Source organism: Taudactylus pleione, unplaced genomic scaffold (assembly GCF_031769625.1).
Source record: "Taudactylus pleione unplaced genomic scaffold, aTauple2 ptg001518l, whole genome shotgun sequence".
Classification (NCBI taxonomy): domain Eukaryota; kingdom Metazoa; phylum Chordata; class Amphibia; order Anura; family Myobatrachidae; genus Taudactylus; species Taudactylus pleione.
Window position 1 is genome coordinate 97,174 of NW_028285916.1, and position 21,796 is coordinate 118,969.

At 46.8% G+C, this 21,796-nt stretch overlaps 1 protein-coding gene across 2 annotated transcripts in view; it reads left to right on the top strand.

The window, feature by feature from the left end:
- The window catches only part of GSK3B (glycogen synthase kinase 3 beta), a 149,193-nt gene that overhangs the window by 97,167 nt on the left and 30,230 nt on the right, over positions 1–21,796 (top strand). For both annotated transcript variants that reach the window (XM_088463954.1, XM_088463955.1), the window contains exons 3-7: positions 1,267–1,350; positions 10,947–11,057; positions 13,073–13,203; positions 13,937–14,043; positions 15,421–15,518. In XM_088463954.1, the coding sequence (XP_088320080.1) occupies positions 1,267–1,350; positions 10,947–11,057; positions 13,073–13,203; positions 13,937–14,043; positions 15,421–15,518 (531 nt within the window). The remainder of the gene's footprint in view (positions 1–1,266; positions 1,351–10,946; positions 11,058–13,072; positions 13,204–13,936; positions 14,044–15,420; positions 15,519–21,796) is intronic.

Consider the following 21,796-nt stretch of genomic DNA (forward strand, 5'->3'; position numbering starts at 1 on the left):
TCACCGGTTTTCCGTCTCCCTCTGGTGAGAATGTGATTCTTGTATGTGTCCAGATCTTTGTTCTCTCTCTTCCTTCTCCTCCTCCGGCCTATGGCTTGGTAACTAACTGAGGTGCCTTGGCCCGGGGGCGGGGTATAGGAGGGGGACCTAGTGCATCCTGGGAGGCTGAAAGCTTAACTCTTTGGTGCCCTGCGACTGACGTCACACCTATACCCCAAGGTATCCTGTGGAACCCTATGGACTTCGTAGAAATAGAGATAACAAGGGTAAGTTCTTACCATATCTCATATTTTCCAACCTTAACACATTCAGCTTTTAGAAGTGGCATCCAAAAGGTTCTTAAAAACAAATTGTCCTTTCAAAAGTAAGTTCTGTATCTGAAGTGTTTGGCTATATGACACCATTCACACCTTCACACAGTAACCTTCCAGCCAGAGTTCACTGACCACAACAGGTCTTCCTATTCATCAGACCTCCTGCTAGTTTCTGCAGACACAGAGGCTGGTCATGTGTTATACAGGCATATATTCAAGAAGTGCATTTTCTCTACAAAATATACATTTAAACCATATAGTGCATAGCCTATTAAATATACGTTGCTTCATGCACTAATGCATTGCAGATCGGCTGCAGTGCATTACAGCAATACATATATACTTTAATACAGTTTATTATAAACCATGTGCGGTGTGCTTTTACACTGTCCTTTTAAAAATGGCGCAATGGCATGAGGGTTAATCCCCTCAATGCCTTGGCAGCCATTAAATCACGTGTGGTCGGCCTCCGACCACACTGTTGTATAGAGGAGTCACATGGTGCAGAGATCACTCCTTGCTGTGTTATATAGAGGTGTCGCATGATGCAGAGATCCCTCCTTACTGTGTTATATAGAGGTGTCACATGATGCAGAGATCCCTCCTTACTGTGTTATATAGAGGAGTCACATGATGCAGAGATCCCTCCCTACTGTGTTATACAGAGGAGTCACATGCAGAGATCTCTCCTTACTGTGTTATATAGAGGAGTCACATAATGCAGAGATCCCTCCTTACTGTGTTATATAGAGGTGTCACATGATTCAGAGATCCCTCCTTACTGTGTTATATAGAGGAGTCACATGATGCAGAGATCCCTCCTTACTGTGTAATATGTACGTGTCATATGTGTACCGTGATCCCACTTTGCCATGTAACACGGAGGGTTTACATGTGTACTAATACAAAGAGAAATAATGCTGGTTCCTTACAGTGTGTATTTTCTTTTCAGAACCGAGAGCTGCAAATAATGAGAAAGCTGGATCACTGCAATATTGTACGACTGCGCTATTTCTTCTATTCCAGCGGAGAGAAGGTGAGTGGTCTGTACAGTACACTGCAATATTATCTGATGTACTGCCTGCTCTGTATACTGTAACATCAGCTGTACTGCCTGCTCTGTATACTGTAACCTTGTCTCCTGTACTGCCTGCTCTGTGTACTGTAACATCAGCTGTACTGCCTGCTCTGTATACTGTAACCTTGTCTGCTGTACTGCCTGCTCTGTATACTGTAACCTTGTCTGCTGTACTGCCTGCTCTGTATACTGTAACATTATCAGCTGTACTGCCTGCTCTGTATACTGTAACATTATCAGCTGTACTGTCTGCTCTGTGTACTGTAACCCTGTCTGCTGTACTGCCTGCTCTGTATACTGTAACCTTGTCTGCTGCACTGCCTGCTCTGTATATTGTGTAACCTTGTCTGCTGTACTGCCTGCTCTGTATATTGTGTAACCTTGTCTGCTGTACTGCCTGCTCTGTATACTGTAACCTTGTCTGCTGTACTGCCTGCTCTGTATACTGTAACCTTGTCTGCTGTACTGCCTGCTCTGTATACTGTAACCTTGTCTGCTGTACTGCCTGCTCTGTGTACTGTAACCTTATCTGCTGTACTGTCTGCTCTGTGTACTGTAACCTTGTCTGCTGTACTGTCTGCTCTGTATACTGTAACCTTATCAGCTGTACTGCCTGCTCTGTATACTATAACCCTGTCTGCTGTACTGCCTGCTCTATGTACTGTAACCTTGTCTGCAGCACTGCCTGCTCTGTATATTGTGTAACCTTGTCTGCTGTACTGCCTGCTCTGTATACTGTAACCTTGTCTGCTGTACTGCCTGCTCTGTGTACTGTAACATTATCTGCTGTACTGCCTGCTCTGTATACTGTAACCTTGTCTGCTGCTTTGTATACTGTAACCTTGTCTGCTGTACTGCCTGCTCTGTATACTGTAACCTTGTCTGCTGCACTGCCTGCTCTGTATATTGTGTAACCTTGTCTGCTGTACTGCCTGCTCTGTATACTGTAACCTTGTCTGCTGTACTGCCTGCTCTGTATACTGTAACCTTGTCTGCTGCTTTGTATACTGTAACCTTGTCTGCTGTACTGCCTGCTCTGTATACTGTAACCTTGTCTGCTGTACTGCCTGCTCTGTATACTGTAACATTATCAGCTGTACTGCCTGCTCTGTATACTGTAACCCTGTCTGCTGTACTGCCTGCTCTGTGTACTGTAACCTTGTCTGCAGCACTGCCTGCTCTGTATATTGTGTAACCTTGTCTGCTGTACTGCCTACTCTGTATACTGTAACCTTGTCTGCTGTACTGCCTGCTCTGTATACTGTAACCTTGTCTGCTGCTTTGTATACTGTAACCTTGTCTGCTGTACTGCCTGCTCTGTATACTGTAACCTTGTCTGCTGCTCTGTATACTGTAACCTTGTCTGCTGTACTGCCTGCTCTGTATACTGTAACCTTGTCTGCTGTACTGCCTGCTCTGTATATTGTGTAACCTTGTCTGCTGTACTGCCTGCTCTGTATACTGTAACCTTGTCTGCTGTACTGCCTGCTCTGTGTACTGTAACATTATCTGCTGTACTGCCTGCTCTGTATACTGTAACCTTGTCTGCTGCACTGTGTACTGTAACCTTGTCTGCTGTACTGCCTGCTCTGTATACTGTAACCCTGTCTGCTGTACTGCCTGCTCTGTATACTGTAACCCTGTCTGCTGTACTGCCTGCTCTGTATACTGTAACCCTGTCTGCTGTACTGCCTGCTCTGTATACTGTAACCTTATCTGCTGTACTGCCTGCTCTGTATACTGTAACCTTATCTGCTGTACTGCCTGCTCTGTATACTGTAACCTTATCTGCTGTACTGCCTGCTCTGTATACTGTAACCTTGTCTGCTGTACTGCTTGCTCTGTATACTGTAACCTTATCTGCTGTACTGCCTGCTCTGTATACTGTAACCTTGTCTGCTGTACTGCCTGCTCTGTATACTGTAACCTTGTCTGCTGTACTGCCTGCTCTGTATACTGTAACCTATGATTAGTCTGTACACTTTTTTTGTATAACACAAATGTTTCTTTAAAATAGAAGAATGTTGTATATAGACACAATTCGTACGATCTGTTTATCTACTGGTACAACTTATGCTGCAGAAGAAACATGTTGCACCTCCCTGTATCATTAGGATTTGGGTTCTAGCGTTACATTGTATTATTCTCTGTTCTGTGGAGGGAACAGAATATTATCATAAGAACAAGTATTCTATTGTATTGTATTTTTGTATACCCCTTGTAAACCTCATCTAGCCAGGCAATGTCCCTTTCAGCCCTGTATCAAAATATGCCCATCTGTACCCATCTGCTCCACCGTGACCTATAATAGTTCCCAACTTCATGGTCTGGTATGATGGGGCACAACTCTATAGCCACGACTATAACTATATCTCTAAGTGGCGATAGTTCAGGTGTTCACGGTCTACCTACCACATACAAACAGACGTGGACAAATTGTTACCTTTCCACGTAAAAAGAAGAACCCATATCTGTCACTTGAGACTGACAAAAGTTAATGGCATCTATGGTCGGAGAATGGCCCACGTGGTCAAGATGGCGGTCATGGCACTAAGGGGGTTAAACAACTGTTATGCTGCGCAGTCTTCATATGAATTATCAGGCTAAGCGCCATGTACTTTAAATTTATGTGTTTTAACATGTTATATTGAATGCACTATGTGTGATAGTAGAATTGCATGTCTAAGTGTACAGATAAGGAATTGCCATCTTCTGTGACATTGAGCAATACACATCTTGCCTGAAGGCGCTGCATCTAGCCGTATCCTGTGACCTCCAGCATAGCGAGAAACACTGTTCCGTTCTCCGGCTGTTCTGGATTTAGCCCAGTGTCCTTAGCCAGCTACCCTGCAGAGACTGGTCTATGGTGAGGGACCAGTGGGAATTGGTCAACACTACTCAGGAAGTGTTGCAGTAGTGCCCACACATACCCAGAAGTAAGCGGTGCCAGTGGGAGGAGTCAGCAATAGGCAGTTACTAACCGTGAAGGGGAATCCCTAGGAGTGGTGAAGTATGAAGAACGATTGACCACCCTCTGTTCTAACAATGGACTGATATCTATGTGCTCCCCTGGCGGAGCGAGGTCATCAGGTCCCAGCATCTGTTTATTCCAGATTTAATAGAAATCAGACTCTGTATTTGACTCGTGATTCAACAGAACATTTTCAAATAATAAAACAAATGAAAATGGCATGGCCAAAATTGATGGTACCCCCTAACCTGGTACTGTGCTGCACCCCTTTTAGAGGTGATTTCTGTAGCTCTCAGTGAGTCAGTCTTCATTCTAGCACCCTGCACCTGTCACAGCCCGTGCAGTTCCTCTTTCCTGCCTGTGGTGTCGCTCTCTGCTCTGGTGTTTCTAGCACACTCTTCTGATCTAACAAACTTCTGATATACAGACGAGTGTCTGCTAGAAACACCAGAGCAGAGAGCGATACCCCATGAAGGAAAGAGGAGGTACACGGGTTGTGACAGGTGCAGGGTGCTAGAGTGAACACTTGTGAGACTTCTGCAGCTGTCAGCAGGTGGTTCGCCCCCATTGAGCAAACTGCTCCAGCTGTCTCAGGTGTGATGGTGCCTTCTCCTGGCTGTATGCTCCAGCTGTCTCAGGTGTGATGGTGCCTTCTCCTGGCTGTATGCTCCAGCTGTCTCAGGTGTGATGGTGCCTTCTCCTGGCTGTGTGCTCCAGCTGTCTCAGGTGTGATGGTGCCTTCTCCTGGCTGTGTGCTCCAGCTGTCTCAGGTGTGATGGTGCCTTCTCCTGGCTGTGTGCTCCAGCTGTCTCAGGTGTGATGGTGCCTTCTCCTGGCTGTGTGCTCCAGCTGTCTCAGGTGTGGTGGTGCCTTCTCCTGGCTGTGTGCTCCAGCTGTCTCAGGTGTGATGGTGCCTTCTCCTGGCTGTGTGCTCCAGCTGTCTCAGATGTGATGGTGCCTTCTCCTGGCTGTGTGCTCCAGCTGTCTCAGGTGTGATGGTGCCTTCTCCTGGCTGTGTGCTCCAGCTGTCTCAGGTGTGATGGTGCCTTCTCCTGGCTGTGTGCTCCAGCTGTCTCAGGTGTGATGGTGCCTTCTCCTGGCTGTGTGCTCCAGCTGTCTCAGGTGTGATGGTGCCTTCTCCTGGCTGTGTGCTCCAGCTGTCTCAGGTGTGATGGTGCCTTCTCCTGGCTGTGTGCTCCAGCTGTCTCAGGTGTGATGGTGCCTTCTCCTGGCTGTGTGCTCCAGCTGTCTCAGGTGTGATGGTGCCTTCTCCTGGCTGTGTGCTCCAGCTGTCTCAGGTGTGATGGTGCCTTCTCCTGGCTGTGTGCTCCAGCTGTCTCAGGTGTGATGGTGCCTTCTCCTGGCTGTGTGCTCCAGCTGTCTCAGGTGTGATGGTGCCTTCTCCTGGCTGTGTGCTCCAGCTGTCTCAGGTGTGATGGTGCCTTCTCCTGGCTGTGTGCTCCAGCTGTCTCAGGTGTGATGGTGCCTTCTCCTGGCTGTGTGCTCCAGCTGTCTCAGGTGTGATGGTGCCTTCTCCTGGCTGTGTGCTCCAGCTGTCTCAGGTGTGATGGTGCCTTCTCCTGGCTGTGTGCTCCAGCTGTCTCAGGTGTGATGGTGCCTTCTCCTGGCTGTGTTTTCCAGCTGTCTCAGGTGTGATGGTGCCTTCTCCTGGCTGTGTGCTCCAGCTGTCTCAGGTGTGATGGTGCCTTCTCCTGGCTGTGTGCTCCAGCTGTCTCAGGTGTGATGGTGCCTTCTCCTGGCTGTGTTTTCCAGCTGTCTCAGGTGTGATGGTGCCTTCTCCTGGCTGTGTTTTCCAGCTGTCTCAGGTGTGATGGTGCCTTCTCCTGGCTGTGTGCTCCAGCTGTCTCAGGTGTGATGGTGCCTTCTCCTGGCTGTGTTTTCCAGCTGTCTCAGGTGTGATGGTGCCTTCTCCTGGCTGTGTTTTCCAGCTGTCTCAGGTGTGATGGTGCCTTCTCCTGGCTGTGTGCTCCAGCTGTCTCAGGTGTGATGGTGCCTTCTCCTGGCTGTGTGCTCCAGCTGTCTCAGGTGTGATGGTGCCTTCTCCTGGCTGTGTTTTCCAGCTGTCTCAGGTGTGATGGTGCCTTCTCCTGGCTGTGTTTTCCAGCTGTCTCGGGTGTGATGGTGCCTTCTCCTGGCTGTGTGCTCCAGCTGTCTCGGGTGTGATGGTGCCTTCTCCTGGCTGTGTGCTCCAGCTGTCTCAGGTGTGATGGTGCCTTCTCCTGGCTGTGTGTTCCAGCTGTCTCAGGTGTGATGGTGCCTTCTCCTGGCTGTATTTTTCAGCTTTTTTCATAGATGTTCCATAGGATTCTGATCAGGACTCAGATAGTCCAATGTTATGGTCTCGTCCTTTCTTGGGTGCTTTTAGCTGTGTGTTTTGTGTCATCTATCCTGTAGGAGGATGAATGACCTGTGACTGAGACAGAGCTTTCTGTTGCTGGTCAATGTGTTTCACTCCAGAATGCTTAGATGGTCTTCAGATATCCTTGTGCCCTGCACAGATTCAGGGAACCCCGCACCAGATGCAGCAAAGCAGCCGCAAACCATAACCGAGCCTACCCAATGTGTCACGTATGGTTCTCTTCTCTTTGAAAACTTCATGTATTTTGTCTGTGGACATAGACTTGATGGTCGGATGGTGCAATCAGACACTGACGTACATTGGAGTTCTGTTTGTATCACTTTGAAAGTTTTCCTTGACTCTCTCTCTACCATTCTCGCTATCCTTCTGTTTAATATGGTTGCAGTTTTCCTCTTGTGGCCACATCCTGGGGGGTTCGATACAGTCCATTGGACATTTAAATTCTTAAGAATATTTGTAACTGTAGTTACAGGAGCATCAAACTGCTTGAAGATGATGTTCTAGCCTTTACCTTTAACATGATTGTCTAATATCTTCTTTCTGATCTCCTCAGACCACGTTCTCCTTTTGGATTCTCTGGTCCATGTTCAGTGCGGTGCACACGATGGTACCAAAGAGCAGAGTGACTGCTTTTCTCCATAGGCAACGTATTCTCCATAGGCCACGTATTCTCCATAAACCACCCATTCAGCACCTCTCGCAGTCCTGCCGTTTCCGTCTCAAAAATATTTCCTGGATCAAACCTTTTATCACCCAGGATGCTACTGACCCTCATCCACTCACTGGTCATCTCCAGATTGGGCTACTGTAACCTCCTATTTGGCCTCCCTGACTCCCATCTCTCTCCCTCCACTCCAATCTGTCCTCAATGCTGCTCGGCTCATCTTTCTCTCCAAATGTTCTACATCTGCTTCCCCTCTCCTACAAACCCTACTCTGGCTCCCCTTCCCCTTCAGAGCCCAATTCAAGGTTCTTAGTCGCTTACAAAGCTCTCACCCATTCCTCTCCCGTTTACATCTCTGACCTTATCTCCCTTCACTCTCCCGTCCGCCCTCTTTGCTCAACAAATGCCGACTCTCCTGCCAACTGATTACTTCCTCCGACTCCCGCCTCCAAAATTTTGCCCGTGCTGCTCCTGACCTCTGGAACTCTCTCCCTCTCCCCATCAGTCTCTCCACCTCCTATACAAACCTTCAAACGGGCTCTCAAGACCCGCTACTTCATCACAGCCTTCCAGCTCTAATCCTAACCCACTTCATGCTATTTCCTCCCTGTCTACCCCACCTGCGTCACCCCTGTCTGCCTCTCCCCATTAGAATGTAAGCTGTAATGAGAAGAGCCCTCGTGTGCTTCTCCTTACGTATACATTCATCTACTCACTTGATTGTTATGATTGCTAATGCAGCAATTATAAACCTTGTACTGTAAGTCACTGGTTTCTTGTTCACTTACTGATGTACTTTGTAAGGGCTACAGAAGACGTGGTGTCATATAAATAAAGGCGGATTATAGTTGGATAGACAACATGTGATACATAGTATCGCCTACCTGATTCTGTAGCAGATTTGCAGAGCACGAGGTTGTCTGAGCTCCGCCTGCCGAGTGGGCTGGTTCTGGGCCCCTTTGAAGCCATCTCACATGACTCCAATTTGATCCATCCTCAGACCTTAACCCCCTCTTCTCCGGGAACCTGGATTATCAGCCCTTTGGGTCCTTTCATGTTACTAAGAGGACCTAGAAAGCAGACCGAGACTTAGCTGGAGTCTTCCTCGTGCCGACAGTTCTATTATTTCTCTGTCAGTTTATTATTTTCCAAGTCACTGAGCAGCTAATAATATCCTGCGAGTAGTCGGAGCGGATTTTACTGCAGGGAGATGTGTGAACTTCTAGGAATGATCCACCCGCCACGGCCTCCTACACACAGGTGCTGTGGGGAGGGGGGGGGGGGGGGGAGTAACTGGCCCTTTACATGCGTCTCATCTGTTTGTAACACATTTTGCACTTACAGTATGTTCTGTGTTGCCGGAGGTTACGCGCAATATTAACCTCTTAGGATCCAGTGCTGGATAAACCACTGACTCTTGTCCTTTTTATGTTATCCTGCACTTTGTCCATTACTGTATATAAGCGTGTTAGAGGCGGATGATTGTGAATGGTCCCTGGGGGCGCATTGCACTCTGCCCTAATAGAGAGGATACTATTCCCGGCCTCACTGCAATCCCACATCAGCTCACTATGAGGACCCTGCATGGACGTATGCCTGATGAAAGATAGTCTCTGGCGCTCTTCATCGTTCAGCTTGGCGGTGGCATATCCCTATCGATTAGCGTCGTGTATCCCTCAGTGCCGCCATTTATGAGGCTGTGTAATCGCTCGCTGAGGGAGTTGGGGAAATTGCTAAAGAGAAAACCCAGAGAACTGTCAAATCCATCCTTGAAGAAATGTGTCAGGAAATCTTATTATGCGGCCTTCCGGGCAATTATTAGGGAGCCCACCCGAGTCCTGTGACAGCTCTGACAGGCTCGGGGGGCTTATGTAACAGGTGGCGAGCTACAGCCGCTGCCGGGATTCCTGCCAGTCTTCCCGTATCTTTTAAAGCTGATTTTGTCTTTTAAAATGATTGCCGCTTTCAGAATACGGGAAGACTGGCATCAATCCCCGCAGCCCCCTGGTCTTTCATAGCAGGGATGGGAGAAACGGCCCACGCTGTATCCCGGGCGCGTCACTGGAAAGCTCACCTGGAGTTTTCCATAGAACACGGGGGGGATTCTATTGGCAAGCGGAGGAGGCTCTATGGTCTGATGGGTACTTCCTGGCCTCAGTGCTGGGTGCGCACTATAGATACATTGATATAGGGGAACCTCCTCTGCTTCGTGACTGGAGAAGGTGTCGCACAGAGGGGGAGGGACGTCTGATGGCGCACGTTATAGGACCAGTGTAGAGTTCCTATCCCGGCAGGACAGTCACACGCAGTGTACAGTATAGAGGTTTATGTACAAGGCCACTGATCTGTAGATGCCGAGTGCAACACTGGCCTCATTCTCATCGGAAACCTGTGGAATTGTCAGAAATATTACAGAGGAGCCCGGGAGAAAGTGGCAGCGCCCCAGGGTACGAGGCTGGCAGAGGCCCAGATTGCACTCAGAGCTGTTATTTTACAGGGGTGAAAACGCGTGTAATCCATTTATTGGACGCTTAGGAGATAAAGGAAAAGGAGGATTCTTTGTATTTGACATTATAGAAGTCTGCGCTGCCCTGTGTAAGAGTCCGTGCGATCGTTCAGTAACATGTGAAATACATCACAGGGGCTTATCACATACTAACAAAGTCTTAACACTGAGAAATGTGTAGTATTATATCCGATAATGTTACAGGTGTCTGTCTCGCTCTGCATAATGCATTTGCCGGTCTGTATCTCTTACTCACTGAACCACGCCTGTATCTTACTGACCATCTCTTAAGCACTGAGCCATGTATTTCTCTGACTGTAACTCTTACTCACTAAGCCATGTATTTCTCTTACTGACCATATGTCTTAAGGTGCATACACACTAGACGATATGCTCCCTGAGCGATATCGTCTAGTGTGTCCCCGGCAGGCTGTGCTCAATGTCGTTCATGACATTGAGCACAGCCGCTGAACGATATCATTAGCGATATCGTTCAGCGCCGGGCTCTCTCACCCATTCCCTGACATGCAGCAACCTGACGAGGTCGTCAGGTTGGCCTGCATGTCAGCCCGATGAACGAGGATGACGAACGACCCGCGGGAACGCGCGTCGTCGTCATCGTTCATCTTTTTTGTGTTAAAAATGGACGATAAAGTGGACGACTGAACGATAACGATATCGTTATCGTTCAGTCGTCCACTTTAATCGCCCAGTGTGTACGCACCATTAGTCATTATGCCATGTATTTCTTACTGATCGCATCTTACTCACTGAGCCATGTATTTCTCTTACTGACCTTATGTCTTGCTCACTGAGCCATGTATTCCAATTACTGATCGTATGTCTTAGTCATTAAGCCATGTATTTCTTACTGATCGTTTCTTACTCACTGAGCCATGTGTTTCTTACTGATCGTATCTTACTCACTGAGCCATGTATTTATCTTACTGACCGTATGTCTTATTCACTGAGCCATGTATTTATCTTACTGACCGTATGTCTTAGTCACTGAGCAGTGTCTTTTAACTTACAGAAAGACGAGGTCTACCTAAACCTGGTGCTGGACTACGTTCCGGAAACCGTGTACAGAGTTGCGAGACATTACAGCCGGGCAAAGCAAGCTCTACCCATGATCTACGTTAAGGTAGTTGCGATTGTAGGATCTCCTGACAATAACTCGTTTGTGGTCCCTGTGTTTCATTGGGGGGGGGGCTCATTTACTTATGTAGCTGAGGTTATGGTCTGACAGCAAACGAAGCTTGGCTATTACAGTGATGTGGTTTGATCTGCGGTAGAGGACGCTCCGTCCCAGGTACAAGCGGATTTGTTTCCTTACATTCTATAATGAAGTGTACCGTCCCCACACCGCGCAGGGCACATGCTCCCTGTAAGGAGGGTACCCCCACTGCTGGGGATACAGAACTCGCTCTCCAGAAGCCTGGTATCCACTGAACATAAGACATTACTGTAAGAGCCTGGCTGTCAGGAGGCACTGTGTCCTGGCCCCTAGATGTCGCTGAGTACTGCATTACTTTCTGCACCACTGTGTGTTAGCAATGTCATGTATGCTTTTAAAAACGAAAAAAAAATTAACATAAAATTTGATTTATATGAAATATTTACTAATTCAGGTTATATCTGTAATCTGGAGGTTGGGGAGTGGTTAGTTCTCCAATGCACAATAGACTTCCTGCTTGTAGGAATATTTTAGCACAGACCGTGTCATGTTATTACTTTCCCCTCATTAATAGATTAGGGCTTTTGTACTTTAGAAGAGCCCTATGCCCACCAGCACACAGCCATGTTACCTCACCATAGTTGGCCTGGTTCCCTGTCTGGGACTGAGGTTCCCTCACTGGTTCATGGTTTTCACCTCCCTATTGTGTTGTGCAGGTAAATTGCAGTTTTACTATCTAGAAGTCTTGGTCTCCTCTCTGATTGTCTAACTTCTTTTAGCCCTCATCCAATGTCTTCCCTCACTGCTCTGGACAGAGCTGCCTGTCTCCCCTCTCAGTCTGGTCCGCTCCCAGGTCTTCCTCCTCACCACCACGCATTTCACATTTCCTGCTGCAGTTTCCTGGCTTTCGTTATTCGTGTAACAGGTGACGTCTTACAGTAAAGGGCCCGAAGGTTACTGTACTGGACAGAGCTGCCTGTCTCCCCTCTCACAGTCTGGTCTGCTCCCAGGTCTTCCTCCTCTCCACCATGCATTTCACATTTCCTGCTGCAGTTTCCTGGCTTTCGTTATTCGTGTAACAGGGACGTCTTACAGCAAAGGGCCCAAAGGTTACTTACTGGACAGAGCTGCCTGTCTCCCCTCTCACAGTCTGGTCTGCTCCCAGGTCTTCCTCCTCACCACCACGCATTTCACATTTCCTGCTGCAGTTTCCTGGCTTTCCTTATTCGTGTAACAGGTGACGTCTTACAGCAAAGGGCCAGAAGGTTACTGTACTGGACAGAGCTGCCTGTCTCCCCTCTCACAGTTTGGTCCGCTCTCAGATCTTCCTTCTCTCCACCACGCATTTCACATTTCCTGCTGCAGTTTCCTGGCTTTCCTTATTCGTGTAACAGGTGACTTCTTACAGCAAAGGGCCCGAAGGTTACCTACTAGACAGAGCTGTCTCCCCTCTCACAGTCTGGTCTGCTCCCAGGTCTTCCTTCTCTCCACCACGCATTTCACATTTTCTGACGCAGTTTCCTGTCTTTCGTTAGTCGTGTAACAGGTGACGTCTTACAGCAAAGGGCCCGAAGGCTACTTGAGGGCCTCCTCCTCTTTCATGCATGGTCTACGTTCTGTCAATATATAGAGGCTGATGGACCAGCCTTATCAATGCTGTTGACTACAATAATCAATAATAATAAGTCTGTGATCTCTAATACATAATCACATTCTGGTTCAGTGTGATGGGATAGGACAGGAAAACCGTACGTCACTAAAAGGCGACGTGTATGTTACTGTAGGGGCAGCAGATTGTCAGTGTTCCTGTGCATAGGAGATAGATATGTGGGAACTAGATGAGACCGGAGCATATGGAAGTACTGCACTGATATGGTTACATAATTGTGAGTCTGTATGTCTCAGGGCTAGGCGCTGCAGGTTATACCGGGGGTCAGCGCAGCATTCCAGCGTCACTGACGTTCTCTCTCTGTTTGTTACAGTTGTACATGTACCAGCTATTCCGCAGTTTAGCCTATATCCATTCCTTTGGGATCTGCCACCGGGATATCAAACCACAGAACCTGCTGCTGGACCCCGACACAGCCGTGCTAAAGCTCTGCGACTTCGGCAGGTAAGTGTCCCCCTCCTCCATGGCGGCTCATTATGCCCGGCTCTGTATTACGGTGTGCCCGTATCCGCTAATCCGCGCTAGGCCATGATTAGGGTGACTCTAGAAATCTTGTGCCTGTAAGAGCTGACGTTGGCCTGTCCATCCTCCAGTGTACAGCAGAATGTAGTTGTAGGATAACGGTACTGTACATTATATGGATATTAGAAGTTATCGGGTACTCCGGAGACCATATAACAGCATAGGACAGGAGCGAGCAGTCATTTAGAGTAGGGGGTTATAGTATTCTCCCTTATAACACACCAGCTTCTCAAAGACCCCCGCAGTTTATAGTTATTACATGGCTATAAACATGACAGATGCCACATGTTATCATACTAACACCCTGGCTGAGGCACCTGTATGTGACATGACCGGAATGCTGGGGAAATAGTATGCGGTAATGAGCGGCGAGAACAGAACAATATCTGGGGACCGGGCCCACATTCACGTCCGGTAAAGTGCTCTGTAGCTGGGTGTGCGATTGGAGCACTTACATTTGACGCCTTGTCCGCCATCTTTGTTTAGCTACAATAGATCCACTTCTGTCCTTTACTATATTACATTGCTTCTATATAAAGCCGAGGGTTAAGTATGGGCACTCTGTGTCCTCCGATATAGCTTCTATATATGTTAATGGTCGCCATGCTCTATACAATCACCGTTACTTATCGCCCATCTCCTGCTTGTCTTACAGTGCGAAACAGCTTGTACGCGGGGAACCCAATGTCTCCTACATCTGCTCTCGGTACTATAGGGCTCCAGAGTTGATCTTTGGGGCCACTGATTACACTTCCAGCATAGGTAAGTGTGTGTTCTCACTGTGCTGTGTGATAATCAGATTATCAGTCTGTGCCGGGGGAGCCAGCTAGCGCTGTATGAGTGTATAATCCCTGTGCTGTGTGATCAGATTATCAGTCTGTGCCGGGGGAGCTAGCTAGCACTGTGTGAGTGTACAATCCCTGTGCTGTGTGATAATCAGATTATCAGTCTGTGCCGGGGGAGCCAGCTAGCGCTGTGTGAGTGTATAATCACTGTGCTGTGTGATCATCAGATTATCAATCTGTGGCGGGGGAGCCAGCTAGTGCTGTGTGAGTGTATAATCACTGTGCTGTGTGATCAGATTATCAGTCTGTGCCGGGGGAGCCAGCTAGCGCTGTGTGAGTGTATAATCCCTGTGCACTGAGTGTTTGGAGAGGTCACATTAGTGTACATTAATTTTTGGACAGAAATCTGTTTTTAGCACCAAGAAGAATCTCTGCGTGTGTAGGGGGCACTAGGCCCAGTGATGGCCGGCCTTCAGCGGTGAGGTCCGATGGGCGATTGTTGCTGACGACGCCCAGGAGCGCACATCGTCGGCGACATAGTGGGTACGCGCTGGCCGATGTGCCGGATCAGGTGACATATCGCTTATTGTGTACCCGGCATAAAACTGTGCCCTGTAATAGGAGAAGGAACGGTATGTAGTAATGGGACCGTTATCTGTGGGGCCCAGGGAGCAGCGGCCATGCCGAGCGCCGCCCAGCCCCCATCTTGTCAGAGAGTGATGACACACTTGGAGATAAATGCAGCAGTCAGCAGTAGTGTGTGAGCGCGTGGCTGTGTATATGTGCTAATGGCCTTACCTTTATATCTATAGTGCTGCACTTTAATTGTGACAGAACATCTGGCCCTTATAACCCAAATGACTATCCATTACCCTCCATGTGATGAGCGCAGGCTGGGAGTACTGCTGACTCCGGACGCTGTATTTCACTCAGACATCTGCTGAATTGCTAATAGTCAATCACTTCCGTCAGCATTTATGGGAGAGGAGGGGGGTCCATCTGCGCCCTGTCCGTTTCTCCACCCTTACCTGGTACTGCAAACAGGGAGGACCTGTAAGAGGAGTCATAGGAACATCACCACCAACACATTACAGGGCGGGTGATAGAGGGAGAGAACTGGATTCTGTTTCTGCTGCATAACCTGAACCTGCACTTCCTTTACCAGCTGTGTTATCAGCGCTGTATAACTCGAGCCCCTAGCCTGCTGCCTGCGCCATTGCATGCAGATAGGAGGCCCTGTATTGGGGCACATGGGAAGTAATGGAATAATAACATGCCACCTATATAGTTAACCGGCTGTGCCGGCGCTTGGCCTGTGTTACTGATTACGGACTTTCCCCCTTTGTTTCTTTAGATGTGTGGTCAGCGGGCTGCGTGCTGGCGGAGCTCCTCCTGGGCCAGCCCATATTTCCCGGGGACAGCGGAGTGGATCAGCTGGTAGAGATCATAAAGGTGAGTGCAGCTGCGTCGTACACACACAGCACCGCAGCCTGTATACATCTCTTCCATTCTGATATAGTTCTTGTGCATCAGTCATGCTAAATGTCTTTTACATGAACTTTGTCTATTTTATGAATGTGTTTCACAGTATATGCTGTTATAGATTCCAATTTATATTTTGTTTATCATATTATTGCTGCAATAAAATAATATATTGATTACATAGTGAGATTTTGTCGGGTTATAATTATAGGATTGTGCAGCCTATGTTTTATATACAGGAAATCAGTCCGCAGGCAGCGTCCTCGCCCAGTAACCCGCGCATCTGTATAGTGACCCCACTCCCTGTATTGTGACTCCCCGATGCACAGGCCCTATGTTAGTAGCTGGGGGTGATGAGGATGTAAGCCTGTCCTCCCCATATTACCAATAAGGTACAGTCTGTGTAGTGACCCCACTCCCTGTATTGTGACTCCCCGATGCACAGGCCCCATGTTAGTAGCTGGGGGTGATGAGGATGTAAGCCTGTGCTCCCCATATTACCAATAAGGTACAGTCTGTGTAGTGACCCCACTCCCTGTACTGTGACTCCCCCGATGCACAGGCCCCATGTTAGTAGCTGGGGGTGATGAGGATGTAAGCCTGTGCTCCCCATATTACCAATAAGGTACAGTCTGTGTAGTGACCCCACTCCCTGTATTGTGACTCCCCTGATGCACAGGCCCCATGTTAGTAGCTGGGGGTGATGAGGATGTAAGCCTGTCCTCCCCATATTACCAATAAGGTACAGTCTGTGTAGTGACCCCACTCCCTGTACTGTGACTCCCAGATGCACAGGCCCCATGTTAGTTTAGGAAATATGAAGAAGTTGCATATTTGGGTTATTAGTGACCCACAAGAGCTGACAGTCCTGAACATGGAGACTTTTCTGGGACTATAGCAAAGTGCATTCGGTTTTCTCTATCCATAGGCTTACAGCGTACTGGTGCCTGAACAAGCTGCAGCCTGTGGAACTGCACCAGTGTGCCCTGGCGGCTAAGTCCTGCTGGAACATGTAGTTCCTCAAATCTACCTAATAATAACAAAAAAAAAAAAAAAAACACCAAACGCTCTCCACTTTATTAATACCTGAAATTGATATAAATCTTCTTGTCTTCCATACTGACGTAACCTTTTAGGAGAGTAAAAAAAAAACCTTAATCATGAACGTGAACTTACAGTGAGTGGGAAGGGGCGATGTGGTATTTGGACCCCAGCCCAATTGAGTTGACAATGCTACTTAAAGCGTTTCAGGTGCGACAGCTGTAAGCATGAGGATTAGCCAGCAGTATGACCAGGGGATGGTACACTGCGGGTGCCCAGCCTGGCATAGCCCGGGGGTAAGGGGAATCCTCCAGTAATAGCACAGGCACCAGTTCTGGCGAGCTTTACTCCTTTTTGGGAGTATCATAGTTAGGAGGAGCCTCATCTTCATTCTGCGTTTTCACCCCGGGTAGATAGAAAGGACACGCCTCCTAACGGGCACATCTGGGTATTATACTCCTGTACATAAGCCACATCTCCACGGGGCGGCTATAGCGAAGTCATATTACCCTTCTTGTACTACGCAATGTAATATAAGAAAGTATCATATAAACAGGAGAACGTGGTGTCTGTACAGTGTTTCTAATGAATGGAAGAAGGTGGATTTTCCATATAAAATATATATAACCTGCAAATATCTCCCCATCCGGCGTTTTTACAGCTGTATTGATCCAATGGGAACCTTGTTTCATGCAATAGTCCCAAAGGAATTGACTTGTAAAAACTGTATCTGATTGAAACAGGTAGTCTGCTTGCCATGCTGAAAATCTTTCCCCCACAATCACAAGGTTTTTGTAAAAGACCATACTGACCTCTTTACAGAACAGTTTATTTATATCATTTCAGTGAATTTTAATGAAACTCGTTTCTAGGAGTATGTTTTATAGTTTACTGTTAATGTCCCTTTTAAGCTATTATGAGTAACAGACATTGGGCTAAATTTACTATACAGCACTTTCTGAATGCCCTATAAATCCAGCATTTCCTCTTTGAATAGCACCACATAGTTCTCCTATTATAAGACGAGGGGCTAAATTTACTATCTTTTTGCTGCCCTCTAGTGTCCTCATAGAAGATCGCACACAGTCGCTGATGACTTTGCTGTTTTGGGGTTTATAAGGAGATGGCATTATTGGCGGGTGCTGCTCCTGGATGTGTGGCCTATGTTTGTTATTAGGTGAATAGTGAGATTATTATATGGTGAATATAGCAGACGGAGGTAGAGGCTCTTACCCAGGATGTGTGGCCTATGCTTATGTTATTAGGTGAATAGTGAGATTATTATAAGGTGAATATAGCAGACGGAGATGGTGGCTCTTACCCTGGATGTGTGGCCTTTGCTTATGTTATTTGGGGAATAGTGAGATTATTATATGGTGAATATAGCAGATGGAGGTAGAGGCTCTTACCCTGGATGTGTGGCCTATGCTTATGTTATTAGGTGAATAGTGAGATTATTATATGGTGAATATAGCAGACGGAGATGGAGGCTCTTACCCTGGATGTGTGACCTTTGCTTATGTTATTAGGTGAATAGTGAGATTATTATATGGTGAATATAGCAGACGGAGATGGAGGCTCTTACCCTGGATGTGTGGCCTTTGCTTATGTTATTAGGTGAATAGTGAAATTATTATATGGCGAATATAGCAGACGGAGGTAGAGGCTCTTACCCTGGATGTGTGGCCTATGTTTATGTTATTAGGTGAATAGTGAGATTATTATATGGTGAATATAGCAGACGGAGGTAGAGGCTCTTACCCTGGATATGTGGCCTTTGCTTATGTTATTAGGTGAATAGTGAGATTATTATATGGTGAATATAGCAGACGGAGGTAGAGGCTCTTACCCCGGATGTGTGGCCTTTGCTTATGCTGTTAGGTGAATAGTGAGATTATTATATGGTGAATATAGCAGACGGAGGTAGAGGCTCTTACCCCGGATGTGTGGCCTATGTTTATGCTGTTAGGTGAATAGTGAGATTATTATATGGTGAATATAGCAGACGGAGGTAGAGGCTCTTACCCTGGATGTGTGACCTTTGCTTATGTTATTAGGTGAATAGTGAGATTATTATATGGTGAATATAGCAGACGGAGGTAGAGGCTCTTACCCCGGATGTGTGGCCTTTGCTTATGCTGTTAGGTGAATAGTGAGATTATTATATGGTGAATATAGCAGACGGAGGTAGAGGCTCTTACCCAGGATGTGTGGCCTATGCTTATGTTATTAGGTGAATAGTGAGATTATTATAAGGTGAATATAGCAGACGGAGATGGTGGCTCTTACCCTGGATGTGTGGCCTTTGCTTATGTTATTTGGGGAATAGTGAGATTATTATATGGTGAATATAGCAGATGGAGGTAGAGGCTCTTACCCTGGATGTGTGGCCTATGCTTATGTTATTAGGTGAATAGTGAGATTATTATATGGTGAATATAGCAGACGGAGATGGAGGCTCTTACCCTGGATGTGTGACCTTTGCTTATGTTATTAGGTGAATAGTGAGATTATTATATGGTGAATATAGCAGACGGAGATGGAGGCTCTTACCCTGGATGTGTGGCCTTTGCTTATGTTATTAGGTGAATAGTGAAATTATTATATGGCGAATATAGCAGACGGAGGTAGAGGCTCTTACCCCGGATGTGTGGCCTATGTTTATGCTGTTAGGTGAATAGTGAGATTATTATATGGTGAATATAGCAGACGGAGGTAGAGGCTCTTACCCTGGATATGTGGCCTTTGCTTATGTTATTAGGTGAATAGTGAGATTATTATATGGTGAATATAGCAGACGGAGGTAGAGGCTCTTACCCCGGATGTGTGGCCTTTGCTTATGCTGTTAGGTGAATAGTGAGATTATTATATGGTGAATATAGCAGACGGAGGTAGAGGCTCTTACCCAGGATGTGTGGCCTATGCTTATGTTATTAGGTGAATAGTGAGATTATTATAAGGTGAATATAGCAGACGGAGATGGTGGCTCTTACCCTGGATGTGTGGCCTTTGCTTATGTTATTTGGGGAATAGTGAGATTATTATATGGTGAATATAGCAGATGGAGGTAGAGGCTCTTACCCTGGATGTGTGGCCTATGCTTATGTTATTAGGTGAATAGTGAGATTATTATATGGTGAATATAGCAGACGGAGATGGAGGCTCTTACCCTGGATGTGTGACCTTTGCTTATGTTATTAGGTGAATAGTGAGATTATTATATGGTGAATATAGCAGACGGAGATGGAGGCTCTTACCCTGGATGTGTGGCCTTTGCTTATGTTATTAGGTGAATAGTGAAATTATTATATGGCGAATATAGCAGACGGAGGTAGAGGCTCTTACCCTGGATGTGTGGCCTATGTTTATGTTATTAGGTGAATAGTGAGATTATTATATGGTGAATATAGCAGACGGAGGTAGAGGCTCTTACCCTGGATATGTGGCCTTTGCTTATGTTATTAGGTGAATAGTGAGATTATTATATGGTGAATATAGCAGACGGAGGTAGAGGCTCTTACCCCGGATGTGTGGCCTTTGCTTATGCTGTTAGGTGAATAGTGAGATTATTATATGGTGAATATAGCAGACGGAGGTAGAGGCTCTTACCCAGGATGTGTGGCCTATGCTTATGTTATTAGGTGAATAGTGAGATTATTATATGGTGAATATAGCAGATGGCGGTAGAGGCTCTTACCCTGGATGTGTGGCCTTTGCTTATGTTATTGAGTGAATAGTGAGATTATTATAAGGTGAATATAGCAGACGGAGGTAGAGGCTCTTACCCAGGATGTGTGGCCTATGCTTATGTTATTAGGTGAATAGTGAGATTATTATATGGTGAATATAGTAGACGGAGATGGAGGCTCTTACCCCGGATGTGTGGCCTTTGCTTATGCTGTTAGGTGAATAGTGAGATTATTATATGGTGAATATAGCAGACGGAGATGGAGGCTCTTACCCTGGATGTGTGGCCTTTGCTTATGTTATTCGGTGAATAGAGAGATTATTATAAGGTGAATATAGCAGAGGAGGTAGAGGCTCTTACCCTGGATGTGTGACCTTTGCTTATGTTATTTGGGGAATAGTGAGATTATTATATGGTGAATATAGCAGATGGAGGTAGAGGCTCTTATCCTGGATGTGTGGCCTTTGCTTATGTTATTAGGTGAATAGTGAGATTATTATATGGTGAATATAGTAGACGGAGATGGAGGCTCTTACCCTGGATGTGTGGCCTTTGCTTATGTTATTAGGTGTATAGTTAGATTATTATATGGTGAATATAGCAGACGGAGGTAGAGGCTTTTACCCTGGATGTGTGACCTTTGCTTATGTTGTTGGGTAATAGTGAGATTATTATATGGTGAATATAGCAGACGGAGGTAGAGGCTCTCCGTGTCTCTAACAGATCAGTGCTTACCCTGGATGTGAGCCTGTCTCTGGCTGGTTCTGGGACTGGGCTACATCGTCATACAATAAATAAATTTAGAACAAATCTTACACCGCTTGCTCCACCAAGGAAAAGGGAACAAGGCCGGAATCACTGCACTTATTCTGGCACCTTCTAATTTCATATAAATGGGAATAGTGAGTCCCTGGTCTCTATTAGTTCTCGCCAGCCTGGTTCTCATCTCCTGGATGCTGGAACCCGCCTGTCAATGGTGCAACAAATTCGGGATGGTAGAAATCCTCCTTCTCCCAGTATCTGCATCAGCCGGAGTCCTGAGACGCCTCAGAGGACATGTTATATATGTTATACACTGATATCTATACATTCAGTATACACAGTTACTACCTTAGTGCTATCTGCACAGTGTAACAGGTAATCATGCCGAATATGGGGTGTTTCCCATAGCAACCAGTGGAGTTCGCTTTTTAGTACAGTTTGGTTAATGAAAGCACATGCTTATTGGTGCGGGTTATAGCGCCTCTACAGAGTTGTCAGCGGAATAGCTTGTCACTCTCTGCTCTGGTGCTTCTAGCACACTTTTCATCGTATCTCAGCAGTTTGCTACATCAGCTGAGTGCTAGAAGCCCCTGAACAGAGAGCGACACCCCAGGCAGGAAAGCGGACCTGCACGGGCAGTGATGGGTGCAGGTTACCAGAATGAAGACTATGACGGACTGATTGGCCTGACTTCTCTAATCACTGACGGTCTGGGCCTGCTTTGCCGATAGTGATGGCAGCTAAGAGGGGCAGTTTC